This window comes from Nicotiana tabacum, chromosome 22 (assembly GCF_000715075.1).
Source record: "Nicotiana tabacum cultivar K326 chromosome 22, ASM71507v2, whole genome shotgun sequence".
NCBI classification, from domain to species: domain Eukaryota; kingdom Viridiplantae; phylum Streptophyta; class Magnoliopsida; order Solanales; family Solanaceae; genus Nicotiana; species Nicotiana tabacum.
The window spans coordinates 162,370,419-162,396,870 of NC_134101.1; the positions used below are offsets into that span (position 1 = coordinate 162,370,419).

At 37.5% G+C, this 26,452-nt stretch overlaps 1 protein-coding gene across 1 annotated transcript; it reads right to left on the reverse strand.

Moving 5' to 3' along the window:
* Positions 1–20,401: 20,401 nt before the first annotated feature.
* LOC107788144 (tubby-like F-box protein 3) lies at positions 20,402–26,178 on the reverse strand. Its single transcript, XM_016609802.2, has 6 exons — positions 25,057–26,178; positions 22,864–22,951; positions 22,514–22,643; positions 22,256–22,435; positions 21,192–21,668; positions 20,402–20,842 (listed from the first exon to the last, which is right to left on the reverse strand). The coding sequence occupies exons 1-5, from the start codon at positions 25,378–25,380 to the stop codon at positions 21,200–21,202; spliced, it is 1,191 nt and encodes a 396-aa protein (XP_016465288.1). The 5' UTR covers positions 25,381–26,178; the 3' UTR covers positions 20,402–20,842; positions 21,192–21,199.
* Positions 26,179–26,452: the final 274 nt, after the last annotated feature.

The following is a 26,452-nucleotide window of genomic DNA, read 5'->3' on the forward strand; positions in this document are numbered from 1 at the left end:
GTCGTTGAGTCCGGACAGATTTATTCCCATTTGAGGTTCGTCAAAACAGTCCATACAATCGAATTCGTCGTTGTTCATCTTCGGTTAGTAGTTTTTGAGTTTTATTTTGTCCGTATTTTGTTTTGATATTTTCAAATCTAAAATCCGCAAATGTTTGTTTTGTTCATGTCTATGGTTAGATACTTGATTTTTGGTTTTGTTCATGTTCATGTGCTTTGTTAAATTAATTTTTAGATTTCAAATGGAAGTTAATTAGTTGTTTTTCATGTTTATTTCATGTTTGTATTATTGTTTAGGTAAATATTTGTTAGTTTAATGTTTGTTAGATTCAAATTGAAATTTAATTCAATTTGTTTCATGTTGTTATGTATTTTCCAGAAATTATTAATGTTGTTTGAGTCATGTGAATCCGTCATGTTTTGTTGCTTAAAAAATAGATTTAGTTCATGTTCATCTTTGTTTGAAGTTCATGTTTAAATCCAGTGATTTAATGTGAGTTTATGTTTGTTTTTGATTTGTTGATTTAATTTGAATCATATATTTTTGTTAATATTGTTGTATCCTTGCTCATCCATTTTGGTCTAAATTAACCAGGATTGGTTCCCGATATGGTTAATTCATTCAATTAATTTTGAGTTGTGTTGTTCATCATGTTCATATGATTTGTTGTTGAAGATTGTTGAGAAATTGGTCATCTTGGCTATATTTTGGTTAAGTTATGATTAATTGAGTGTTTAGAGCTGATGGGGGTAATTTGGTAAATTGCATTGCATTCGGGGGTAGAATGGTAATTGCAATAAGGTCGGAGGGTTAGTTTGGTAATTGAACATTATCTTGATTCTTTATGTTAAGCATGGGGGACAAAATATAATGGGGTGGAGTTTTGATGTACTTGTTTAACATAATGGGAGACAAGACAAATTATAATGGGAGGGAATATTGTACTTATTTAATGTAAGCATGGGGGACAAATTGTAATGGGTTGTGGTGGATGTATTTATTTAATGTAGGCATGGGGGACAAAGTTTAAAATAAAGAAAACATTAATAAGTGGGACAAAGCATGCCATTGGGGGAATAATTTGGGGTTGGGAATTGAAGACTTGTCTTGCTATATATAGAGTCATTCTTGACTTGAAGAGGAGTTTTTTTTTAGAGAAAAAGGGGGACGGGAATTAGGAAAAAGTTTTGAGAGAGGAGAAAAGGACTTGAACATTGAGAGAAAAAAAAAGGAGAAGATTAGGAGTTGAACATTATGGAGGGGACTTAGGGATTATTATTGAGAGACTTTTACACTTGAGAGCTTACAGATTTTTTTTACATTTGAGAGCTTTAAGACTTAAGAGTTAGACTGAAAAAGAGAAAGACAACTTGAACTTCTACTTGAATAAATTATGTTTGTCTTTTCTCGAGTGTTATTCAAAATCAGTAAACTACTGCATCTTGTATCCGTCTCTCTTCTGCTTTGACTGTGATTGCACTTTGGTATTGCTGATTTTTCAATCCGTTGCTGGGTTATTCTACTGGTTGTTACTGGTTTTGTGGTGTTGCCGAATCTGTTGTTGCTGTGGTATTATTTCTGCTGACTTCTCCTTCTTTTGTTCTTGTACTACTGTTTCCAGGTACACATTTGTACAATCTCGGCTTGAAGCAAAAAAATGAAATATTAATCAGGCTTTGTTCCTGTTGAATTCCTCCTGTTTAGATTTGTGGTTGAATATAATTTTTCTTTCTTTGTATAAAGATGTAGTTGAATGATTAATGAGTAATGAGGTTGCATATGTATAATTTCTTCATCTAATAATGTTAGTTTAAATTAATCGGAGAATAATTAATCTGTTTTTGATATTATTGTGTATCTATCTCATGTTCTAGCATTAGTAAATAACAGAATATAAAAATGAAAGCAGTTTTTCTTTGTACAAACTCGATCGCAATTTTCCATTCGCATTAGCCGTAAACTAATAACTAATAAGTTACGTTTTTCAGCATGTAAAAAATTAAGAGATTTTCTTTTATTTTAGAGACGAATTTAATAGAAAATATAGTCACTGTAGGTTTATCCTTAAAATAAAATGAGACGAGCCTCGCCAAATAAATCACACATCGCTGGGGGCCTCAATAAATACATAACCATTGACTAGACTTTGGATTTGGCCGTTTAATGAACGTTCACGGCCTCTTCCTAAAATAACAATACGTTAGTCTCTTTAGGACGCGCCTTAATAAATCTTACCTTCTTAAACTCGGGTGCACATTTATGTGACCCAAATCCAAATCTCAACGGAGTCGAAATGTGTTCTAATCACGGGTACATTGATTGTGACGTGGTTCGAGATGCGTGTCCATGACGTTGGAAATTCCTTTTAAAAATAAGAATGAGATGAGCCTCGCCGAATAAAAATACAAAATTGCGGGGCCCTCAGTAAATATTTGCTTTAAAATTGCTTAGACTTCGGGATGGACCGTTTAACAAAAATCCACGGCCCTACCCAAAGTAGATGATACGCTAGTCGCTTTAGGCGCGCCTTTAATAATTTAATTTCCTTAAACTAGGGTGCACATTGATGTGGCCCAAATTCAAAATCTCAATGGAGTCAAAGTGTGTCGACGACCACGGGTACATTGATTGTAACGCGGTTCGAGATACATTTTCACAACGTTGCAATTCCTTGTAAAAATAATAATAGTAATTATGAAAGCGGTAAAAATTTAAAATTTGCACATAAATTCATATTTGTATAAAATCAGATAATCAAGCCGAATATAACAGTTGAGCGACCGTGCTAGAACCACGGAACTCGGGAATGCCTAACACCTTCTCCCGGGTTAACAGAATTCCTTATCCGGATTTCTGGTACGCAGACTGTAATATGGAGTCATTCTTTTCCTCGATTCGGGATTAAAATTGGTGACTTGGGACACCCTAAATCTCCCAAGTGGAGACTCTGAGATAAATAAATAAATCCCATTTCGATTGTCCTTAAATTGGAAAAAACTCCCTACGCCTCTCGGGTGCGGAAAAAGGAGGTGTGACACGCCCCGTGAGTTTCTTGTTTTACATGTTCATGTATCTACCCTAGTGGGCGATACTGTTGTTGTAGACCATGTGTACCAGTCGTGTGTGGTGACTATTGGGGGTCTAGAGACACGAGTGGATCTTTTATTATTGTGTATGGTGGATTTCGATGTCATTTTAGGCATGGATCGGCTATCTCCGTGTCGTGCTATTATAGACTATCATGCTAAGACAGTCACATTGGCTATGCTAGGTGTGCCACGGATTGAGTGGCGAGGTGTGACTGATTATGTTCCTAGTAGAGTGATCTCATTCTTGAAAGCCCAGCATATGATTGGGAAGGGTTGTCTTTCGTATCTAGACTTTGTGAGGGATGTCGGTGCTGAGACTCCTAGTATTGATTATGTTCCAGTTGTGAGGGATTTTCCCGATGTGTTTCCTGCAGACCTGTCGGGCATGCCACCGGACAGGGATATTGATTTTGGTATTGACCTCGTGTCGGGCACTCAGCCCATCTCTATTCTGCCGTATCGTATGGAACCAGTGAAGTTGAAAGAATTAAAGGAGCAGCTACAGGAACTCCTTAATAAAGGGTTCATTCGGCCTAGTGTGTGACCTTAGGGTGCACAGGTTCTATTTGTGAAGAAGAAGGATGGCACAATGAGGATGTGCATTGATTATAGGCAATTGAACAAGGTAACAATTAAGAACAAGTATCCTTTGACTCGCATTGATGATTTATTCGACCAGCTTCATGGAGCAAGGGTGTTCTCCAGGATTGATCTTCGTTCTGGCTATCACCAGTTGAAGATCAGGGATTCAGACATTCTTAAGATGGCTTTCAGGACCCGATATGGTCACTATGAGTTCTTGGTGATGTCTTTTGGGCTGACCAATGCCCCAGCAGTGTTCATGCATTTGATGAACAACATGTTCCAGCCTTATCTCGATTCATTTGTCATAGTCTTCGTTGATGATATTCTGGTGTATTCGCGTAGTCAGGAGGAGCACGCAGAGCATTTGAGAGTTGTGTTGCAGAGATTGAGGGAGAAGACACTTTATGCAAAGTTCTCCAAGTGCAAGTTTTGGCTCAGTTCAGTGGCTTTCTTGGGACACGTGGTGTACAGCGAGGGTATTCAAGTTGATCCGAAGAAGATAGAGGCAGTTCAGAGTTGGCTCAAACCGTCCTCAGCCATAGAGATTCGCAGCTTTTTTGGTTTGGCAGACTATTATCGCCGGTTTGTTCAGGGATTCTCATCTATCGCATCGCCCTTGACCAAGTTGACTTAGAAGGGTGCTTCATTTGTATGGTCAGACGAGTGTGAGGAGAGCTTTTAGAAGCTCAAGACAGCCTTGACCACAGCTCTAGTGTAAGTTTTGTCGTCAGTTTCAGGTTCATATACTGTGTATTGTGATGCTTCGAGAGTTGGGATTGGTTGTGTGTTGATGTAGGAGGGTAGAGTTATTTCTTATGCTTCTCATCAGTTGAAGCCCCGTGAGAATAACTACCCCGTTCATGATTTGGAGTTGGCTGCCATAGTTCACGCATTGAAGATTTAGAGGCATTACTTGTATGGCGTATCTTGTGAGGTGTTCACTGATCATCGCAGTTTTCAACACTTATTCAAGCAAAAGGATCTTAATTTGAAGCAGTGGAGATAGTTAGAGTTGCTTAAAGATTATGATATCACTATATTGTATCATCCGAGAAAGGCCAATGTGGCGGCCGATGCTTTGAGCCGAAAGGTAGTGAGTATGGGGAGTTTGGCATATATTCTAGTTGGGGAGAGACCTCTTACAGTTGATGTTCAGGCCTTGGCCAATCGGTTCGTGAGGTTAGATATTTCGGAGCCCAGACGGGTATTGGCTTGCATGGTTTCTCGGTCTTCTTTATAGGATCACATCAGAGAGCACCAGTATGATGATTCACATTTGCTTGTCCTTAGGGACAGAGTTCAGCATGATGATGCCAGAGATGTGACCATTGGTGATGATAGGGTGTTGAGGATGCAGGGTCGGATTTGTGTGCCCAATGTGGGTGGGCTTCGGGAGTTGATTCTAGATTAGGCCCATAGCTCGCGGTATTCTATTCATCCAAGAGCCGTAAAGATGTATCAGGGCTTGAGGCAACATTATTGGTGGAGAAGAATGAAGAAAGATATTGTGAGATTTGTAGCTCGGTGTCTCAACTATCAGCAGGTAAAATATGAGCATCAGAGACCGGGTGGTTTGCTACAGCAGATGGATATTCCTGAGTGGAAGTGGGAGAGGATCACTATGGACTTTGTTGTTGGACTTCCTCGGACTTTGAAGAAGTTCGATGCTATTTGGGTGATTGTGGATTGGCTGACCAAGTCCGCGCACTTCATTCCTGTATGTACTGCCTATTCTTCAGAATGGTTGGCAGGGATCTATATCTGGGAGATTGTTCGCTTGCATGGTGTTGCGGTTTCCATCATTTCAGATAGAGGTACTCAGTTTACTTCGCAGTTTTAGAGAGACGTGCAGAGAGAGTTGGGTACTCAGGTCGAGTTGAGCACAACTTTTCATCCTCAGACAGACGGGCAGTCCGAGCGTACTATCCAGATATTAGAGGACATGTTGCGTGCTTATGTCATTGATTTCGGAGGATCATGGGATGAGTTTCTACCGCTTGCAGAGTTTGCTTATAACAACATCTACCAGTCGAGTATTCAGATGGCTCCATATGAGGCTTTGTATGGGAGGCGGTGTAGATCTCCAATTGGTTGGTTCGAGCCCGGTGAGGCTAGGATATTGGGGACTGATCTGGTGCAGGATGCTTTGGAGAAGGTGAAGGTGATTCAGGAGAGGCTTCGTACAACGCAGTCGAGGCAAAAGAGTTATGCTGATAGGAAGGTTCGAGATGTGTCCTACATGGTAGACAAGAAGGTTCTGTTGAAGTTTTCACCCATAAAGGGTGTTATGAGGTTTGGGAAGAAATGGAAGTTGAGTCCGCGGTTCATTGGGCCTTTTGAGGTGCTTCGGAGGAATGGGGAGGTGGCTTATGAGCTTGCTTTGCCACCTAGTTTGTCGAGTGTACATCCGGTATTTCATGTTTCTATGTTTTAGAAGTATATTGGGGATCCGTCTCATGTTTTGGATTTTAACACGGTTCAGTTGGATGATGATTTGACCTATGATATGGAGCCAGCAGCTATTTTGGGTCGGCAGGTTCGTAAGTTAAGGTCAAAGGATATAGCTTCAGTGAAAGTGCAGTGGAGAGGACGGCCCGTGGAGGAGGCTACCTGGGAGACTGAGCGGGAGATGCGGAGCCGATATCCTCACCTGTTTGAGACTTCAGGTATGTTTCTTAACTCGTTCGAGGACAAATGTTTGTTTAAGTTGGGAAGGATGTGATGACCCGACCAGTTGTCTCATGAGTTACCGCTTTGTTTTCCCTATTTCTATTTATTTATCCTTCGTTATTCGTGTTTTGTGGTATTGGATTGGTCGGATCGAGTCCGGAATGATTTTGGTAAGGTTTGAGGCACTTAGTCTTTTTTAAGGGAGTTTAAGTTGGAAAAGTCAATCAGATGTTGACTTATATGTTAGAGGGCTCAGATGCGAGTTCACATGGCTCGGTTAGCTTTGGGAGGTGATTTACGACTTAGGAGTGTGATCGGAATGAGTTTTGGAGGTTCGGAGTAGAATTAGACTTGAATTGGCGAAGTTGATATTTTGGCGATTTCCAGTTGGTAGGCGAGATTTTGATATAGCGGTCGGAATAGAATTCCAAGAGTTGTAGTAGCTCCATTGTGTCATTAGGGATGTGCATACAAAATTTCAGGGCATTTGGACGTGGTTTGGTTGGATTTTTTTATCAAAAACGTAATTCGGAAGATTTTAGAAACTTAGGCTTGAATCCGATGTGTTTTGGTTGATTTGATGTTGTTTGAGGTGTTTTGAAGATTGGAGAAAGTTTGAATAAGGTTTTAGGATATGTTTGTGCCTTTGGTTGAGGTCCCGGGGGCCTCGGGTGAGTTTCGGGTGGTCAATCGGACCATTTTGTGAAGTTTGGAATTGCAGAAATTGCAGGTTCAGCTGTTGCAGGTTTTTATTCTTCGCTTTCGCGAGTGGACCATCGTGTTCGCGAAGAGTCAGTGGAAGTCAGTAGAATTTTAGCCTTCTAGTTCGCAAGGGAGGTTCCGCGTTCGCGAAGGGCTGGATGCTCGTGCATCGCATTCGCGAGAAGGGCTTCGCGATCGCGTAGAGGAATGGGGTCAGCTGGGTTGGAGGTCAAGTTGTTCATCGCGTTCGCGGGAGATGGAGCGCGTTCGTGAAGGTTCGCCTGGGTGAAACATCGCGTTCATGAGGGCTTGGCTGCAATCGCGTAGGAGGAAAATTGGTCAAAGTAAAAATTGTGCTTCGCGAACGCGAGGGTTTGACCGCGTTCGCGAAGAAAGAAACAATGCTTGGGCAGAATGTTTTTTAAACTCGTCTTGTCCGCGAGGATTGGGTTTATTTCCTCCGAAGTTGGTCATTTTTGGAAATTTTTGAAGGAGATTGAAGAGGGATTCAAGGGGAATCGTTGGAAGGTAAGATTCTCGGACTTAAAACTCAATTATTATGTGAATTCCACCTAGAAAATCATGGAAATTAAGCTAAAAATTGAAGATTTAGGGCTTGGAAATTTGGACTTTTGATTGGGGATTTGGAGGACCATTTGGGGTCGGATTTGAGAACTTTTGATATGTATGAACTCGTGGGAAGATAAGGAATCTATTGGTGTAAAAATTTCTGATTTTCGAGACGTGGGCCCGTGGTCGGGTTTTGGTAATTTCGAGATTTGTGCCCTTTATTGATTGTTTTCGCTTGGGCTTTGTTCCCTTAGCATATTTTGACATCCTCATTCTGATTTTGGATAGATTCGACGCACATGGAGGCCGATTCGAGGGGAAAAGGTGTCGCGAGCTAGAGAGTTAGCATGTTAGAGATGAGTAATGATTGTAAATGATGTTCTGAGGGTTTGAAACCTTGGATTGCACATTGTAGTGCTATATTGAGGTGAGACACATGCTTGATGACGGGCATGGGGTCCTGCACTATTGGGGATTGTGACTTGGTCCTTCCCGGTTGATGATTTTACCGCGTATTTGACTGAAACTTATTTGCTATCATCATGATTTGGGTTGAATGTCATATTGGGGCTTTGTACCAACTATTTGAACCCTTCGAGGATTTTTATTACTATTTCCCCACTGTTTTGACTTATTACTTGAACTCAGTCATGCTATTTTTCCATTGTTTCATACTCAAGCATGTTTACTCAGTTTTAAGACTTAAATGATATTTTAAATGACGTTTGGGCTGAGAAACATTGTTTTACTATTGCTCGAGGGGCTTGTGAGTATTTTTGACTGAGTAAGGCCGAGGGCCTATGTTGTGAGGAAACACTGGTACTGATTTGAGGCCAAGGGCCTGAGATATGTACGCCATGAGGTGGCTTGATTGATATGAGGCCGAGGGCCTAGTTTTGATGCCACGAGATGGCTTATTATTGCGCTTGGGCCTTAAGGAGCCCCTCCAGGAGTCTGCAAACCCCTAGCGAGCGCAGGTACCCATTGTGATGTGAGATTGAGCCCGAGGGGCTGGTATTATTCTGAGATGTTGCCCGAGGGGCAGATTTGTGGATACTGTACCCGAGGGGCGAATTTCTATTTGTTACTTTACCTTACTACCTGTCAATTACTTGTTTACTTGTTGAAAGAGGATTTTACTTGACTTTTCACTCGCTTACTGTTTTTAAATGATTTTACTGCTTAATTATAGAATGTCGTATGCCTTGTGTGTTTTCTTACTTTCAGTCGTTATTTACATTTGTTACTCACTGAGTTGGAGTACTCACTTTACTCCATGCACCCCTATGTGCAGATTCAGGCGTTGTTGATCCTGCCAGTGTGAGTTGAGAGCTCCCGGCGGATATTCGGAGTTCACGAGGTAGCTACTTGACGTCCGCAAACCTGTGTTTCTCCCTCTTTGTCGTTTCTATCTCATATCAGACTTTTGTACTAGTTGTAGACCTTTCAGACTTGAGGTTTTATAGATGCTCATGACTAGTAACACCCTAGTTAGGGCTGTGTTGGGTTGTTCTTCCGCGTATTTATGATATTATCTGCTACTTTGGATTATCTATTCATGTTTAGACTGTTTCTAAATACTAAATTATTAATAATTGGAAAAATGGGAAGTGCCGGCTGGCCTTGTCTTCACGAGAGGCGCCATCACGACCGGGTCTGGGTTTAAGGTCGTGACATCACACAATCAACACCTTTGTGCTCAAACCACAGTCAAAACCCGGCCTCAAGTCCTCCAAACTGGCCCATCATCAGCATACTGAAATTACATCTAGCACCTCTTCCATGGAATCACAAGTTGTTAATGTACAGCTGATACTGAGCGCTCACATGTGCATACAAATGCATGGAAGGAATTCAAAGAGTCACACTTCAAGCTGAATCAATGTTGCATGATAAGGAAAGAAAGATGGGAAGTATATCCTAAATGTCTCGTAGCCTCTCGAAGATAGATATAGACATCATCATACTGATCCGTAAGACTCTACTAGACACTTGCTCATGACTTATAGAACCCATGAACCTAGAGCTTTGATACCAACTTGTCGCGATCCAAAATCCACCAATCGTGATGGCACCTAACCAAACCTGCTAGGTAAGACAATTAATAATTATCCAGCTTTATTTAACTTAATAAAACAATTAATCAAGAGAATTATCTAAATCTTATACATTTCCCAAGGACTGGTAGTACAAATCATAAGCTTCAACGAATGGAGTTTACAAAGTAAAAATGGAACAATTACACAGTTTGTTTGAAAAGTACATAAACAGAATTTTATAATCTAAGGCTACCGTGAACAAGAGGTAGTTACAGCAGGAATGCGGGTACACCTTCAAATCCAGCAACCATCGAACGTAGCAACATCGACATCCGGGATCTGCACGCACTGTGTAGGAAGTGTAGTATGAGTACAGTCGACCTCATGTACCCAAAGAGTAACAAACCTAACCTCAGGTTGAAAGTAGTGACGAGCTAACACAGGATCGGGTCCAAAGCTAATATTTCCACAACATGTCATAACAACATAAATGCAAGTATAAAAGAGATATCTCAAAAGTAAAATAATCAGCTCGGTCACAGTTCCAGAAAATGGTCATGTTTTCAAATATCTCAGTAAAAGAAAATCCCAGATCTCCTACCGAAAATGCCAAAAGTACGAGTAAGTTTGAAAACTGTAATTTTCCAAATATCCTTTCCACAATAAATAAAATGTTTCATTTTCTTTCCAAATAACAAGTATAAAATGCCTCTCCATACCCACATATCAATGTATATAATAAGTCACGAATGACGTGATACTATATAGCATGATGAAGAATGCATCTCTATGCATGTATGTCATGTATGCATGTGAATGCCATGTATCTCAGAGATGAAACATGTACTCACACTCTCAGAGTACTCAATCTCATTACCTTGCATACTCTCTCACACTCAGCACTCACGCTCAATAGATACCATATAATAACCGATGTGGCGTGCAACCCAATCCATAATATATAGTTGACTGCGCTCACTGGAGTTGTGCAGACTCCGGAGGGGCTCATACAGCCCAAGCACTATATCGCTGCGGCGTGCAGCCCGATCCAACATATCCATATAGTAACCGCTGCGGCGTGCAACCCGATCCATATATCGTTGTGGCGTGCAGCCCGAAAAGTACCTTATCATGCATCCTTGGTTCAGCTTGAACCATATATATATTTATATCCTCACAATCAGGCCCTCGGCCTCACTCAGTCATCACTCTTTCCAGTCTCGCTCACGGGCTCAAAACGTCATGAAACTAGCTCGACAACAATGATATGATGCATCAACAACAACATTTGAGACTGAGATACGATATGAATGCATGAATATAACTGAGTACAAAATATCAATGAAAATCAGTGAGATGACAACAAGAAATAACCACTATGGGTACAAATAATATAAGCATAAAGCCTAAACATTATATTTAGTATGATTGATAGCTCAATTACCTTATCACATGATGAAAACACAAATATCAACAAAATAGGACCACTATATAGGGCCGTGGGAATAACAGAGTCTCATTTCACAAGGTGCACGTCCATACACCTGTCACCTAGCATGTGCGTCACCTCAATACCAATCACATAACATGTAGTTTGGGGTTTTATATCCTCAGCACTGAGCTTAGAAGAGTTACTTATCTTAAACAAGCCAATTCCGACACCGAGCAAGCCAAGCGATGCTCTAAAACTCCCATCACGCACATTCCGACCTCTGAATGGCTCAAAATCAAAAACAACTCAAATACATCAAACAATGCTAAAGGAACCAATCCCAATCGAAAAAGGTCGAATCCAACATCGGCCAAAAAGCCCAATCTGGCCCCGCACCTCGAAACTCGACAAAACTCACAAAATTCGTCAACCCATTCAATTACGAGTTCAACCATACTAGTTTCACTCAAATCCGACTCTGAATCGGTGTTCAAAACTCAAAAATTCATATTATGAAACTTTAGGCCAAAACCCCCAATTTCTTCTTTAAAATTCATCAGCCATAAGCTAAAATCGAAGATAGATTCATAAAATATAACTAAAACTGAATAGAGAACACTTACCCCAATTCATATGTTGAAAAGCGCCTCAAAATATTGCCCAATTCCGAGCTCCCCAACTCAAAATATGTTAAATGCATAAAATCGTCGTTTTAACACTGTTCTGCCTCGTTTCTTGTGCCAAAAAAATCTCGAAATTCACTTTTGATACCTCCAATGGATGCCTTGTAAAATTCTAGTCAAGATAGGCTCTTGAATCACTCCATTTGACCTTATATTGAAAGAGATATGTTGGTTTCAATATTTGAAAATAGTGCACATTTTTAAATACGCAGCAGTGGCAATTTCATAATTAATCTAAAAAATCTAGCAACCCAATTCTTAGTAAAATAACCATAAAATCCTCATACGATGTCCAAATTTGATGATTCTTTTTGCTATGGATCTGTAATTATGATACAGATCTAATGCTTCAATAAAAACATAAATCGGAGCCCATTTGTTTAATATGGTACCATTTATGCTTGAAGAAATGACGTCAAAACATAAGAAAACCGAGCGCAACACAACCCAAACCTATCTGAAACTCACTTGAGCCCCTCGGGACCCCGTTTAAACATACCAAAAGGTTCCATATCATAATATGGTCCTACTCGAGGCCTCAAAACACACATAACAATATCGAAACGACGAAATGCACCTCAAATCAAACTTAATGAGCTTTCGAACTTCCGACTTCCAAAAACCTACGCCGAAACATATCAAATCAACTCGGAATGAACCCAAATTTTACACACAAGTTCTAATACATCATACGGAGCTACTCGTGCCCTACCGAGCAAAGTGCAAATGCTCAAAACGACCGGTCGGGTCGTTGCATGCGAACATAAAATATTAGATGTTGCTAAAATTGAAAAGTAAAAATTAAAAATATATTAAAATTGGAAATATGGGAAATAGCATAATAACTTAGTAGGAACCTATGTCGTTTCCAAATACACCAAAATTATTATAGTATTGAGTGAATGGGGCTGAAGATTGTTGTGGTTGTGACTGTAGAAATTGTAGTAGATGAAAATCACCGATTTGAGCAGTTTTTAGCTCGACACAAAAAATTAAGCTCATTTTACACTTCGTAATGCATTAATAGATCATTTATGAGAGTATACTAGAGTTGGAAGTTGAATGTTTATGTAATATTTAATCTGAATTTTACCATAATGTAATATGTATTTAATTATCTTTTATCTCAATGATTTCACTTTTATTTGAATTATCCGTTAATATATATAATCTATAATATTTGCATACAAATTATATTATTTAAAAATTTATGGTATAAAATAATTTTTATATTAAATTATATGTGATGAATATGTAAAAAAAGAAAAAAAAAGATAGAATTTCTTTAATAGAAATAAGAAAATAAAATTAAATAAAAGATAATAATATAATATTAAAGAGAGAGAAGAATATAAAATGTAATATTCTTTTTTGGAGTAAAAAATAAAGTAATTGTTGGAGACAACTTGGAGTAACTTTACTCCATTTTGGAGGAGAAAATGGAGGCAAGAGTGGAAGATGACCTCACATATTCAAAAGAGATTTTTACATTCCTATACACTATATGAAAATATATTACCCTCCCTACTCAAGTTTTACTATAATTACATATTATATACCCAATTATCATTTATGTACATTTTAAGTGAATTAATGATAATAATTAGTGTCCTAAAATTACTCTAACATATCTTCCACTCCCCCCATATTTCTCTGTCCACATCCCACTCCCTTCCCCCACGTATCTTGCACTCACCCAGGATTTTCTCTTCACAAAATTCAGAATCCCTCCATTAACGCCTATTTCCTCTCTTCTTCCATAAGCATTCTAAATTTTTACCCTCTTCTTCAAAAAATCACCTCCATTAACGTCTGTGCTTAGCTTGATTTTCGATGAAGAAGAAAATAACTTCAAAGAACAACCCTAAAAAGGCAAAGGAGCTGATATTCCTACATTTGATTTGGGTGTTTTCTTAGAGAATTCACCCAAAAAAATATTATTTGTTTGAATTGGGTGTTGTTGCAAAGAATTGGAAATTCTCTCTACGTTTCTCTCAATCTCTCAATCCCTAAATACTGAGTAAAGCAAAGGAAAAGAGAGCAGCAATTCCACCATTGACAGCCATTAAAAAGCTTTGAAGCTTTGAATTCGAATTTGGGTTTTGAAAAATTACTATTTGTTTGGATTGGGTGTTGTTGCAAACAATTGGGAATATGGTTTGGAGTTTATATCTCAATTTTGAGAGTGTTTTGGTGAAGATTAGACTTGATTTTTGCTGAATTTCAGATTGAAACTCGAAGAAGAAGAAGAAGAAGAAGTCATGATATACATTATATTTACGAAATTGTAGTAAAATTTATAGTAAAATTGTAGAAAAATTGTATTCTGTTGTTTATATATATTTTTTTATTTATTTAACTATTGTATGAAAGTTGAACAACATTGTATAAAAATTATATTTAAGTTGTATGATATTGTAATTGTATATAACTAATTAAAAATAATATATGAAAATTGTAGATAAGTTGTATAATATATAATTAGTTATATTGTATGATGTCGTAGTTGTATATAATTGAGTAGAAATAATGTATGAAAATTGTAGATAAGTTGTATAATATATAATTAGTTGTATGAAATTTATTTTTACTATGTATAAATTAAATACAAAATATACAAAAGACATATTATATAAAATTTGTATTTCAGTTGTATGTTATTGCAGTTGTATTTAACTGGATAGAAATAATGTGTGAAAGTTATAGATAAGTTGTAGATAAATTGTATAATATATAATTAGTTGTATGAAATTTATTTTTACTGTGTATAAATCAAATATAAAATATACAAAAGACATATTGTATAAAATTTATTTTTAAATGGTATGACATTATAGTTATATATTACTTGATAGAAATAATATAGATAAGTTGTATATAACTGGGTAGAAATAATGTATGGTTAATGCGCGACACAAACAGGTGTCATTTTTAATTCTCTCATTTCATATTCTTTTTTGTTTGTGGCTCAAAGTCTGTATTGTTGTTAATCTAGAATGAAATAAAGAACAAAAACTGCCAATGATTACTTAATAAAATTTATTAGTTCTTATAGTTACACTAACTAAAAATAATATATCTTTTCAAGTTTTAAATAAAAATGAACTTAAAATTCATATCTTTTCAAGGACCAGCACCATTGCTCTGGTAATCAATTTTTCTCTCTCTTTATATTCTTCGATCTAATGTATCTGTCAATCATCGATTTTGAAATGCTTTTAATTAACTTAAAATTCATATTGTTGAGTAATATAGTGAAATGTATCTGACTAGAGCGAACAGATTTAGATTGATGCTTTGGCGATTGGTTGATTAATCAATTTTATTGTTTTGGGTGACAGGTGGCTCGTACCTCGGCATTCACGTTCGGACTTGTCTAGGTGTTTACAACTGGTAGCAAAAAAGGATCATGGAAAATTGATCCCTTTGATGCACGAACAATTTTTGGTGAGGAAAAGCTGATCACTTTACATAAATTTGTAAGTATTTGGACGGACGAGGGGAGAAAGAGAGAATATGGAGAGAGAGAGAGGAGGGAAGAGAGAAGAGAAAAAAGGAAAATGGTATGACTAAATTTTTTTACTTAAGACACAAATAATGAATTTGGGAGCCTTTTAAGATGGATTGTATATATTTTGTAACAAAATTTGTTTATGCTAGGTAATTAGTTAAACATGAACATTAAGGATAATAAAGTTTCAAATATTGTATAGGAATGAAAAAATGAATTAGTTACTTCCTATAGCAAAGGTTGATATCTTATTTATTTTAAATAAATACCCTTTTAAAAAATTATATTCTACAGCTACTTTTTGATTTTTATAGTCAAATATCTATTTATAGTTATCTCCTACTCTTAAGCTATAAAATACTCTTTGTATTATTTTTCTCTTTCACTCTTTCAGATTTTTCTCCACCCTTTCTCTCTCTCAACGCTAGTCTTTCTCCATGGTTACCTCCTCTCTCTCCGCCTCTTTCTCCATGTTTGACACCTTGCTGATGTGATTAAGGTCAGCCCCAACTCAGCTCAGTAAAATTAAGGGTTGTAAACCCTAATCTAATTAGTCTCTGCCTATCGATTTATCCCTATCGATTAATCAATAATTCTTTAATTTATGTGAAGAAACCACGCACATGGGTACATATACAAAAAGCTATGCAAAGCCATGAAAGAAGGGTTTAGATTCGCGTATCGGTGGTTGCTTCTGCTCAGGAAGTGACCTCGGCTCCGGCACCATCGCCGGACCAAGGCGGCGCGTTTTCACTACCGGTTTCCGATGAACAGCGGATTCACCGAAAATTAGGATTTGTTCTTGAACAAAGACGACGGAATTTGGGGCTGAGCAACTTGATTTTCTGTTAGTATATTTCAATGTATTTTCATGTATTTCATTGTATTCATTGTCTTTTTTTCCATTGTAATTCAATGTATCTCGTTGTATTCCATGTATTTCATTGTATTCACTGTCTTTTTTTTTCATTGTATTTCAATGTATCCCGTTGTATTCTATGTATTCCATTGTATTCATTGTCTCGCTATATGCCATGAATGTATTCATATGTTTTTAATTAATATAATTTATGTATTCAGATATATTATATAATTTCTCTGAAGATTGCTATATTTTTGGGGTATTTTTCGGTTGAGAATCGTTTTTATAACTGAAAATACAAAATTTGTGTGTTATAATTGAGTTTGTTGAGTTATATTATGAGTATATTATATTAATTGATTCACCTTCCGTTTTAAAAACAGTATAATCCTCTATTTCACGCCGTGAATACAGTCGAATACAGTTGAATACAATAGTCTGTCCAGATGTAATCCCATGTTTCACTCCATGAATACAGTCGAATACACTCGAATACAACAACTGATTAGCTGGACTTCCCTGATTCACGCCTATTTTTGATATTGTATACATGAATACAATAGCTTAAATACATCAAATACATCTTATAACCACAGAAAAAGTATCTATAATCCGTAATATAGCAAATGGTATCTATAAATGGTTAATTACTACTAAAAGACAGTGCTTTATGAAAATTTCTACTCAAAAAATCCCTATTCAAAATTATTATTGGGCCCATACTGAATCCATTAGAGACCCATGCCTTCTTGCTCCACTTCTTTATACCCCTATTCTTAGGGTTTGGGGTCCAGAGACTTATATCTTCGTGCTTTAGCTAAACCAAATCCCTAATTCGACATTGAAGCTATTCGCCGCTGATTTGCTATAATCCGTTGAGTTATAAAATCATTTTTTTTTAATCTCTCAAAGCATAATAAAAGAAAATCAGTTTTGCTAATCGAGCTTTCCGTCTCTCAATTGTTCTTTATATTGTTTCGCCGTTTGCTAGTTTAATTTGTTTGTTGGCATTTACATGGCCGGTGATGACAAAATATTTGCACGAGCGGCAGCAACATTTTTTAATGCGCACCTATGGTTATTACCATGGGGTTGTTGTTGCTATGAATAATGTGCCAATATGCTAATCTGAGGCCTCTGTTTTTCTTCGTTGCTTGTTTTAATTTTGGGTGCGTCCAATTTTTTTTCGCTGGTAGTTGCATTGTGCTACATATTTATGTATGTTTAGTGTAAAGACGAAATGTTCAACCCTTCACTTGTCGTCAAGAAGCTGAGAGTTTGAGTCACCGTGGGAAAAGGTTCACAGAGAAATCTTCTCTTTTCTTTATGTTGTTTCGGATGCTAATAATTTTGGTCTTTCAAAGTTTATTTTGGCATAATAATTTTTTTAAACATGTCATTGCGCATTCAATTTTTTTAGGTTCTTAGGAACTGTGATATTTGTTTTAGTAACAAATTTTAGGTACCATGATTCAGAAGAGTAAATCCAGGACATGACTTTTATTGTAGACAAGTTCCTGAGCAAATCTTGGTAATTGGTTCATAGTTAAAATATCCCTTGTTAGATGTCCTAACTCAGGCAGTCAGTTTTGAACCATGATAAAATGAAAATGCAAAAAAGAAAAATAATATAGCAAAAGAAACCCCCTGTTTGGACTTGACTTTTGTGTTGGTTCTAATTTCAGGGACTTTAAAATATCACCTTTTTAGGATGCTTGTTTCTCGGTGCAGGTTGCTGCATTTCATAGTCTTTAAATTGTTGTCTAAAGTATGCACCTGATCTGGTCTGTTCTAGTAATTTAAAGAAAAACTTTTCTTCGCTTGAAATTGTTTGTCCTTTGATGCCTGCTCTCTTATCGAAAGAATAGCTAGAAAGCCTACTTTTATTATTGTCCTAGGCTGTGGTAAATGATGCATATGTTTTGTTAGAGACTAGTGCAGATAAGCATTATCTGGTTGGTTCAGTATGATCTCAACATAGTGTCTTCATTAGAATTAGTAATTTAATTGCCTTTTGACTGCATTGGTACATCCAGGGGCGGATTTACATGGGAGGGGGTGGTTCACGTGAACCCATCCTCCTTTCCCTAAACCTTGTATAGCACCAGTAAATTTCAGCACAAAATACTTGAATTTGTATGGGTTCACCCATACTCAAGTGAACATTGTAATGCACCGGTAGAGAAGTGCACCTTCCATCCACCGGGTAGGTGGTTTGAATCCCTGCAATACCCTTTTTAAAATTATCCATTATTTCACTTTTTAATTAATAAATTGGCTACATACCTATGCTCCTGGGCCCGCATTTTAAAGTTTCCCATGCTTCTTAGTCTTTCGGTTATACTTTCAAAATCCCTAAATTAAAAATACCTCTCTACACAAAACTCTCTGGCGCTCTAAGTCTTCTGCAAATCAGCAAAATACCAACTTTTGTACAAACAAAAGTCACATATTTTTCCAGTTTCTTTATCAATCTCACTTCTTCTTTTGTTTCTTTATCTTTTTTCTTCGATTTATGAAGTTGGGTTGAAAAAAAATAACGTTCATGAAGCCTAACATCCTTTTCCAGTGGGCCATGCAAGGGTGTTCAAAGTCTATTTTTTAAAAAAAACAAGTAATAGTTTACCCTATACATAGTATAATTTTTCGGCGAATGATGGTCAATTCGTCGTACATAGCTTCGCCCTGGGTGCGCCCATTCTCGTGAGCTGCTCTGGATACGCCTCTGGGTACATCAGGTTCTTATTTCATATGGTGCTGAAGGAGCTGCTCTGGATACGCCTCTGGGTACATCAGGTTCTTATTTCATATGGTGCTGAAGGAGCTGCAGCAAGATGGAAGTCTTTTTCTTTTGGTTTCCATCTTGCTGGACCTCCTTCAGTGTAGTGACAACAGTAATATTTCAACCAAGAACAGCGTTATCAGATGTTATATACTATGTTATCAACCTATGCACCAGTCTGATGGATTCTTGTTAGTTTTCACACAGGAAGCACATGCAACTATGCCTGACAAATCTGGACATTATTTCTAAGCATTATTGGGATTATCTGGATGATCTACAGGATGTCAAATCTCTATTATCTGCTTGGCAAGGACAGAATTGCTAAGAGGTTGAAACAAGTTTGGACGACATCTCCTTATGCATCATGTGGACCATTTGGTTAGAAATTAGAATAGAATAAAACATGTTTTGTAAGGGAGAAACAGAACCCTTCTTTACTGAATAGAACATGTTTGGTTATAGTGAGATATGTTGAGATTAGTTATTCTGATATTATTTTTCATTGACTGTTTGACATGTTGTATTAATTCTCGAATTGTTAATTTTATTGCTTTATCCCGGGATAAGTTATTCCGGGATTACTATTCTACCCTTTGGCAGGTACAAGTTATCCCGATACTATTTTTAATCCGGGATAACTTATCCCAAGATTAGTAATCAAAGAAGGGATAAGGCGATACTAAATTATCATCCCAGGATTATTTTTATCCATCATACCAAACGACCCCTTAGTTTTGCTTCAGTAATATAACATCTTATATTATCAAAGAGATCAGCCGCATCCCTTCGGGGATGGCTCAGTTGATTTGGAGGGAGGTCATTCATACAGATGATGCCTTCTGGGTCGAGCCTGTCGCATAGGGCTTGCCTAGTGCGGTTCACATTCCCTGTGTGGTTTGCAGACTATTACATAGTGGGGGATTCACCAGTGTACACAGAGTGCCTCTTTGGCAGAGGCTATAACGGCTCGGGTTTTCCTAAGATTCCAAAAAAGAGAGAGAGAGATCAGCCCATCGCCGGTCTAATATGCAGTTGATCCTAACTAGTTTGAAAGTACTGCTTAATATCTATTGCCTTATTTCAAATAAGTTCTGACAGTGCATTATATTTTTGTATACTCCTGGTGCAGACAATCTTTTTATACTTTCTCATTGTAAAAGTTCCAGCACATATGGATTTTACCAAATTTCCTTCTATAAGCATGTTCAATCAAGTAACATAGTGTTAAACACAATATTGCAGCTAACCCCGAGTTTTATCTTTTGTTGAAAGTTGTTATTCATTCTTTGTCTAGAAAAAAAAACTTGTTGTTTTGCCTTCCCATTTGTGAGAGAAGCCGTCTATGTAGGATATAATTAGGAAACCTCCTAACAAATAAGTATTGCTAGTATCTATTGATATTGTTGTAACAAAAAACCAGTATACAGTCTAGTATGTCATCACACTTGCACTCTTGATTGTTTTTGCAATGTGTTTGGCAAAAAGTGTCACCAGCCTTACATTGGTGTTCTATCTCCACAAATTTCTCGTCTTGCATATTGCAATTACATTTAGGCATTATTCCAAAAGAGAAATACTACCGTTGATAAAGACATCAAAATACTCGCACTACAAAAGTTTTGAACTGTAAGGGAAAAACGAAAAATCAGAAATGTAAGCGCTGGAAAGGCACAACAAGTAATCACAAGTACAATCTGGTAGCGAGCTAACAAAAGCAGTAAGTTAGAAGAACCCAACTGGGAAGCATATGTCTATTTACAAAAAGTAACAAGAGAAGGGTCCAAGCACAGGAAACCCGGGCGATTAATTCAGCAAAGAACAAACTTGCTGCAATTCAACTGGGTGTTAGTTCAGTGGCCAACAGACAGGGTTATGCAAACGCCAGCGTGAACGCCTCAATACACCTTGCAGAACCTGCATGAACCAGTCCATCGATCATTATACTTAAAAGGCAACAAAATGGTTCATCTGCAAACAAAGTAATACTTGGGGTTTCCAGAAAAGAGATATTGTGTACACATTACATACAACTTATAATCAAAAGCCTTGGACAGTCGTTTTAACAGTTTATAATTACCAAATAGTACAGTGGTATTGAAAACATTTCTTGTCCCACCAGAAGGTTGTTCCTTGGGATTACCAAACACACACTTTCTAATAATCAAATCATTACTACTGCTCACTTCAGTACAGTACCATATAGTACTAAAATGAGCACATGAAAACCAAATGATGATGAGTAAAAGGTGACAGCAAAAAGCACCTGTCTCGTTATTCACAGGCAATTTTGGTGTCAAAGCTGCTGAGGCAGATCGCAAATGCCTGAAATGCAGAGATAGGATACTGATAGTCCATGGTAAACACATCTTCTCCCACTTTTCCAAATTGGAGAACAACATTCTCATGTTCCTGTCCAGCTCCATTACCTCGAGAAGCAACTAGCTGAAAGTTTTTTACGGAAGCAACTGTTACCCTGCCATTGAAGTTAAGACACCAGCATTGGAGTTGCTCGTGCCACCTAGGAGCCTTGTTCTTCAAACTTAAAACTTCATCTTTTTGACTGGGTAAAGGCCCGGATGGGAAGTTATCCATGCGAGTTGATTTTGATCTAAAAAAGGGAAGGGAGGGAAAGGAATCTATATTCACAGGCACAAATTCTGTCTGCGTAGGGGCTACACCCCCAGGTTCAACAGAAGAAGCAGGAATTGCATCCATGACACACAGCATCCTCCTAGGCCCCCTGACAGAAACAAACAATTTCTTTCAATTGGCAAGTGAGAGATATAACTATCCCTTCTCAATCAGTAAAACATTCTGTTTTCAATCAATAAAAGGGTAACATTCATGACATCAAAAACCTATTAAATTAATCTTGAATTCACTTTTTAGTATGAATTGAGTAAAATATCCACTTATTTTTTTTGTTTTTTTATATAGAAGAGAGTATTTGAAGAGTAAATTGGATCTCAAGTAACTTTTTATTTTAAATTAGTTAAAACGACCCTTTCAAAAGACTAAACATCATTTATGGAACTAAAGAAGGAAGGATACCAGCCGGATAGGTATACAAGGAGTATTTCCTTAATTGGACATCCATGTAGATAAAATAACATAAAAGGAACTATCTCTTACTTAGACCCTAGAACTGAAGAGTAAATTGGATCTCAAGTAACTTGTTTTTTTCAAATTAGTTAAACGATCCCTTTAAAAGACTAAACATCATCTATGGACAACGAAGAAGGTTACCAGCATGTTAGGCATAGAAGGAGTATTTCCCTTATTGGACATCCCTGTAGATAAAAGCAAACAAAAGGAACTATCTCTTACCTAGACCCCAGGACATTCAACTCGTATGAGATGTGAGCGACAGGAAAGTTGCCGGCAGGTATTCTTGGAGAGACTTGTTTCATTCCAACAAACCTAGTAGAGCGGCATTTACCGACTTTAGCTCCTGCGTTAGAGGGTTGTGCATCATAGATTGTGAACTTGGTTCCCAGGAAGTTGGATCTGTTACAAAGTTCAGCAAGGAGAACGTAGTCAGCACGACGACTGTAAAATAGCAAATGACATACTAGTGCGACAAACCTCAGCTTCCCAATGTAGGTGCTGCTACCCTTGGAAACATCATCAGCATTTAAAGAAATGATGTAATCTGTGCATGTTGGCCTTCTACACTTCCGAGCAGCAAGAAGGAACTTACCATCATCGTTAGAAGCTGTATAAAAGGAAACAGTGAAGGTCAGAGCACTATCATGTAACCTGGATAACGTAAGCAAAGTAATCCTAGATAGATTCAGGTACAAGCAAATGACGCCTCTGAGGCTCTAACTGCACCAAAAGAAACACCGGAAAAGGAAAAGAGGGCAAACAAGTACGAGAGGGTAATTCATATATATAGAAAGAAAGAACTGAAACTGTAATAATCGATTGCTCACCTTCATTAAAATTAAGATAAAGGTGATACGTCTGAGAGCTCCGGTTCCTTTTGATGAAACATTGAACAAGATTGTCTCTAGGACCAGGCTGCAGGAAGAGGAAAAAGTTATTATTCACTATGCTTGTAAATTATCAAATGATTCAAAAACATAAAGAAAGTTCTAATTTGTATACTTTAACTAGGAAAAAGGAAATAGGAGCACAGGAGAAATGTAAATTTTAGAGAACAATAACATAGATATATAAATCTAATCGTTGGCTGCAATTGGTTGTGTCCAATCATCTCAAAGTGGTATAACCAAAATAGAAGTACAGTAACACTCATGTGATAACAGCTGGAAAAATATAAGGATTCAGCAGTAATTCCAATAGACAAAGTTGTTGGCATTCTTTCATTCCGAAAATCTTATTTTAGTTGACAAAAAATTTCAGTCTTTGCTATATATACTCTTAGCATTTTGTATTCATATGCCATAGTCAACTCTTCTCATGGTCTACGATAATGTTCTGTCCGTCTGTTCTCTATCTCCCTCCTCACCTTCACACTCACCCCCACCCCATTTTAAGAGCATTGAACTCACAATTGGTCAACTCAAGGGCGTCTTTCCATTGGGCACTTCTGGTCCATAAATCATCACTTCACCTCATGAGCTTAACCCAAAAGGACTTCACAATTGTTGTTATTACACAAAGTTAAATGTTCTTACAACACAGGATGTTTCCAAATGCAGTCTAAAGTGCAATTTCCAATTATCCTGACCCAAAATAAAGTCGAACAATTCTGCCCTAGAAAGGAAGTTGAGAGTGTCTTCCACACTACTTCAGGAGAATCGTCACTCAAGTGCATAAGAGTGCAGGTTTATAGCTGTTAATGCAGATGGTCATATGACATATACTGTAGATTACCAAGCTCCACATGAATCTTGTTGTGATATTTCCAAAAAATTGGACAAATGTCCTTCCATGTGGCATTCTTGCATGAGAAATTGAAGACAAGTGTTGTACACTTGTCATACTCTAGGCTTCTCTTTTTACCTATAAATAGGCCTTCAAAATAGCCATCAAGTATCAGCACATTTTGCTTTGCCTCTTTCGTTCCTCTCAGCTTCCTTTTCTTTCCTCCTTAAAACATTTGCAGTCTACTTTGTTTGTTTCCTCTTTTAAATAGCTGGGTTTGTAATTCAATATTTTGCTTATTCCTATATCCTCCCAAGTGGAGATAGGCTAGTTTAATCCTGGGGAAACATTTCACATTGCTGAAATAGTTTCTTAGGACAGTGCCCAGCACGACTCAAGCCAATTAGTGTATCTGCTCACAAATAATATTATTGCAGTATTATTATTGTATTTTTCGTGTCATTTCCCTACAAATCTTTCCTCTAGCAACTAAGCAGGCGCTCAGCAGCAATTGTAATGAACATTAGAGTTAAGCACACCGTTAACAGCACATACTCTTGATTAAGCTCCAGAGTAATCTAAAGGGGAACATGAAACTCCAAGAGGGGAGGGTAAGTTAAATTTCTGCTCTCTCTTGCAGAACATAAAGAACAAAGGTTACATAAATCTACATATGTAGTAAGATTTAAAGGTAAGCTATTTCTTTTCTTTCTTAGTTCTTTCATACTCATATTGATTCAGTGTACTATTATTTGCATATTCCAGATCCCCTAGGGGATGACTGAATTGTTCAGACATAAGAGTATCAACTTGAAGACCACAAGTTCCTCTTCTAGTTACAACACTCAGTTTGACTTCATCTGAAGGCTGGAGCAGGATTGTCCGAGACCTGTGCTTGTCATCTGCGGATTAGTCAAAGTGCATGCAAGCACGCCCAATGCTCAACCACTCAACCTTGTAAAACTCATATTCATTCAAATGACAACTTAGGTTTAGCAAAAGCTGTTCCTCATGACGAACCCTAAATGGCCAAAGTTTCATATGAAAAAAAACAAGAAATCGCTAGATCAATTATTAGTGGAATACAATGTGTAAGCTTTAATACACTTTATTTATCCTCCAGGTATAAGCTACCATAAAAACATGCAGAATTTTCCTGTTGAGCCTCACCCTGATTAAAGGAGTAAATGTAGCAAAAATGTACTAGCACTTTTTTTAGTTTGCCTAGCATACACAACAAGTACGCAAAGGCATACACTGGAACACTAAAAGCTCATAAAATTCGAGAGTCAAACCTGCTTCAAGGATATGGGGAACGTCAATTTGCCACAAATTTCAGGTGTTTTAACAATTTCTTTCATTATTTCTCTCCAACTCCTACAAACACCAGCACAAGAAACCACATTTTTTCTCGGAGGCCAAGTAGAGTCGGAAGCCTCAATCCTCATCAGGACATCTCTCAATAGCTCGGGCGGCATATTAGCCCAACAACTTTGCCTTAAAGCGTCCAATGTCACTGTACAATCTTGAACCACCCTATGTGACCTAGAACGAAACCCTTTACGCGAAATGCTCCCAAATTCACCCCTCATTTCCTGAATCATACTCTTGAATGACATCTTTAACAACTATACAACACTGGTTTGCTAAATTTTCCTCAACAGTGAACTTCAAATAATATTTCTTTTTATGATTACAAACCGAAAAGTAACACCCAATTCACGCTACATATCTTCAAGAATCAAATTTGGATGGGAATTTTGTACAGACCCAAATCACTCAGATCCTCTTTCTTGGTAAACCCCAGAAATAAAGTTAGCTCTGTGTTGTGCAATAAACCATAAACATAGACCAAACTTGATAATCAGCCATGTGTAAAGCTAAATTTTCAATCTTTTGATAAATGAAAAATCAAATCTTTGATAAAAAGAGCTCCAATCTTTGATAAAAACAAAAATGTCCCTCCAAATGATGAAACTGAACACATCCAAGTTGTATTTCTACATCTAGACCAACAAAATTAAGATTGGATAGAGGAGTGATCCATGATCAGTAGCAGTACAGATCTACAATATCTGACGAGGTACATTGAATGTTCCTAAAATAGAAAGCTGAAATGGGTCCTAGAAGTTGGTGTTTGAACATCATCTACTTTGGAAGGAAAGAGTTGAAGATAGAGGGAATATAGGGATTAGGGTTGGTAAGGTAGGTTTGGTTGAAAAGTGAGCATTTTCTTCTTCTTTAGTTTTGGGCTTTCACACAGCGACAGAAGTGTTGGTAAGTGGAGGCTCTGGCCTTTTGTCTCACGTAGGGAATGGATCATCTCTGACACCTTCAACTGCAAAGCCGGGTCAGGTTCTTGCTCCGCCTTGTTGGATGGATTCTTGGCCGTTGAGTTAGTTCTTTTTGGGTAGGATACTGCATAAATGAAGTTACTCCTATTTATTACCCTTCCGTCTCATTTTTACGTGATTTAATTCTAATGATGAGTCACATTTTCTTGTTAGTTAGATAATTATCTATAAAGACAAAATTATATAGTTTGAAGAGGCCATAGTTTTTACTACAAAAGGAGCTATTACAAAAACTTTCTTCTTCACTTCATCACCTCCTTCTATCCTGGATAATTCGTGGGCTACTTTGTTGCACTCCCTAAACGTGTGCAGTGCATCCTCAAATAAAGAGGCGACA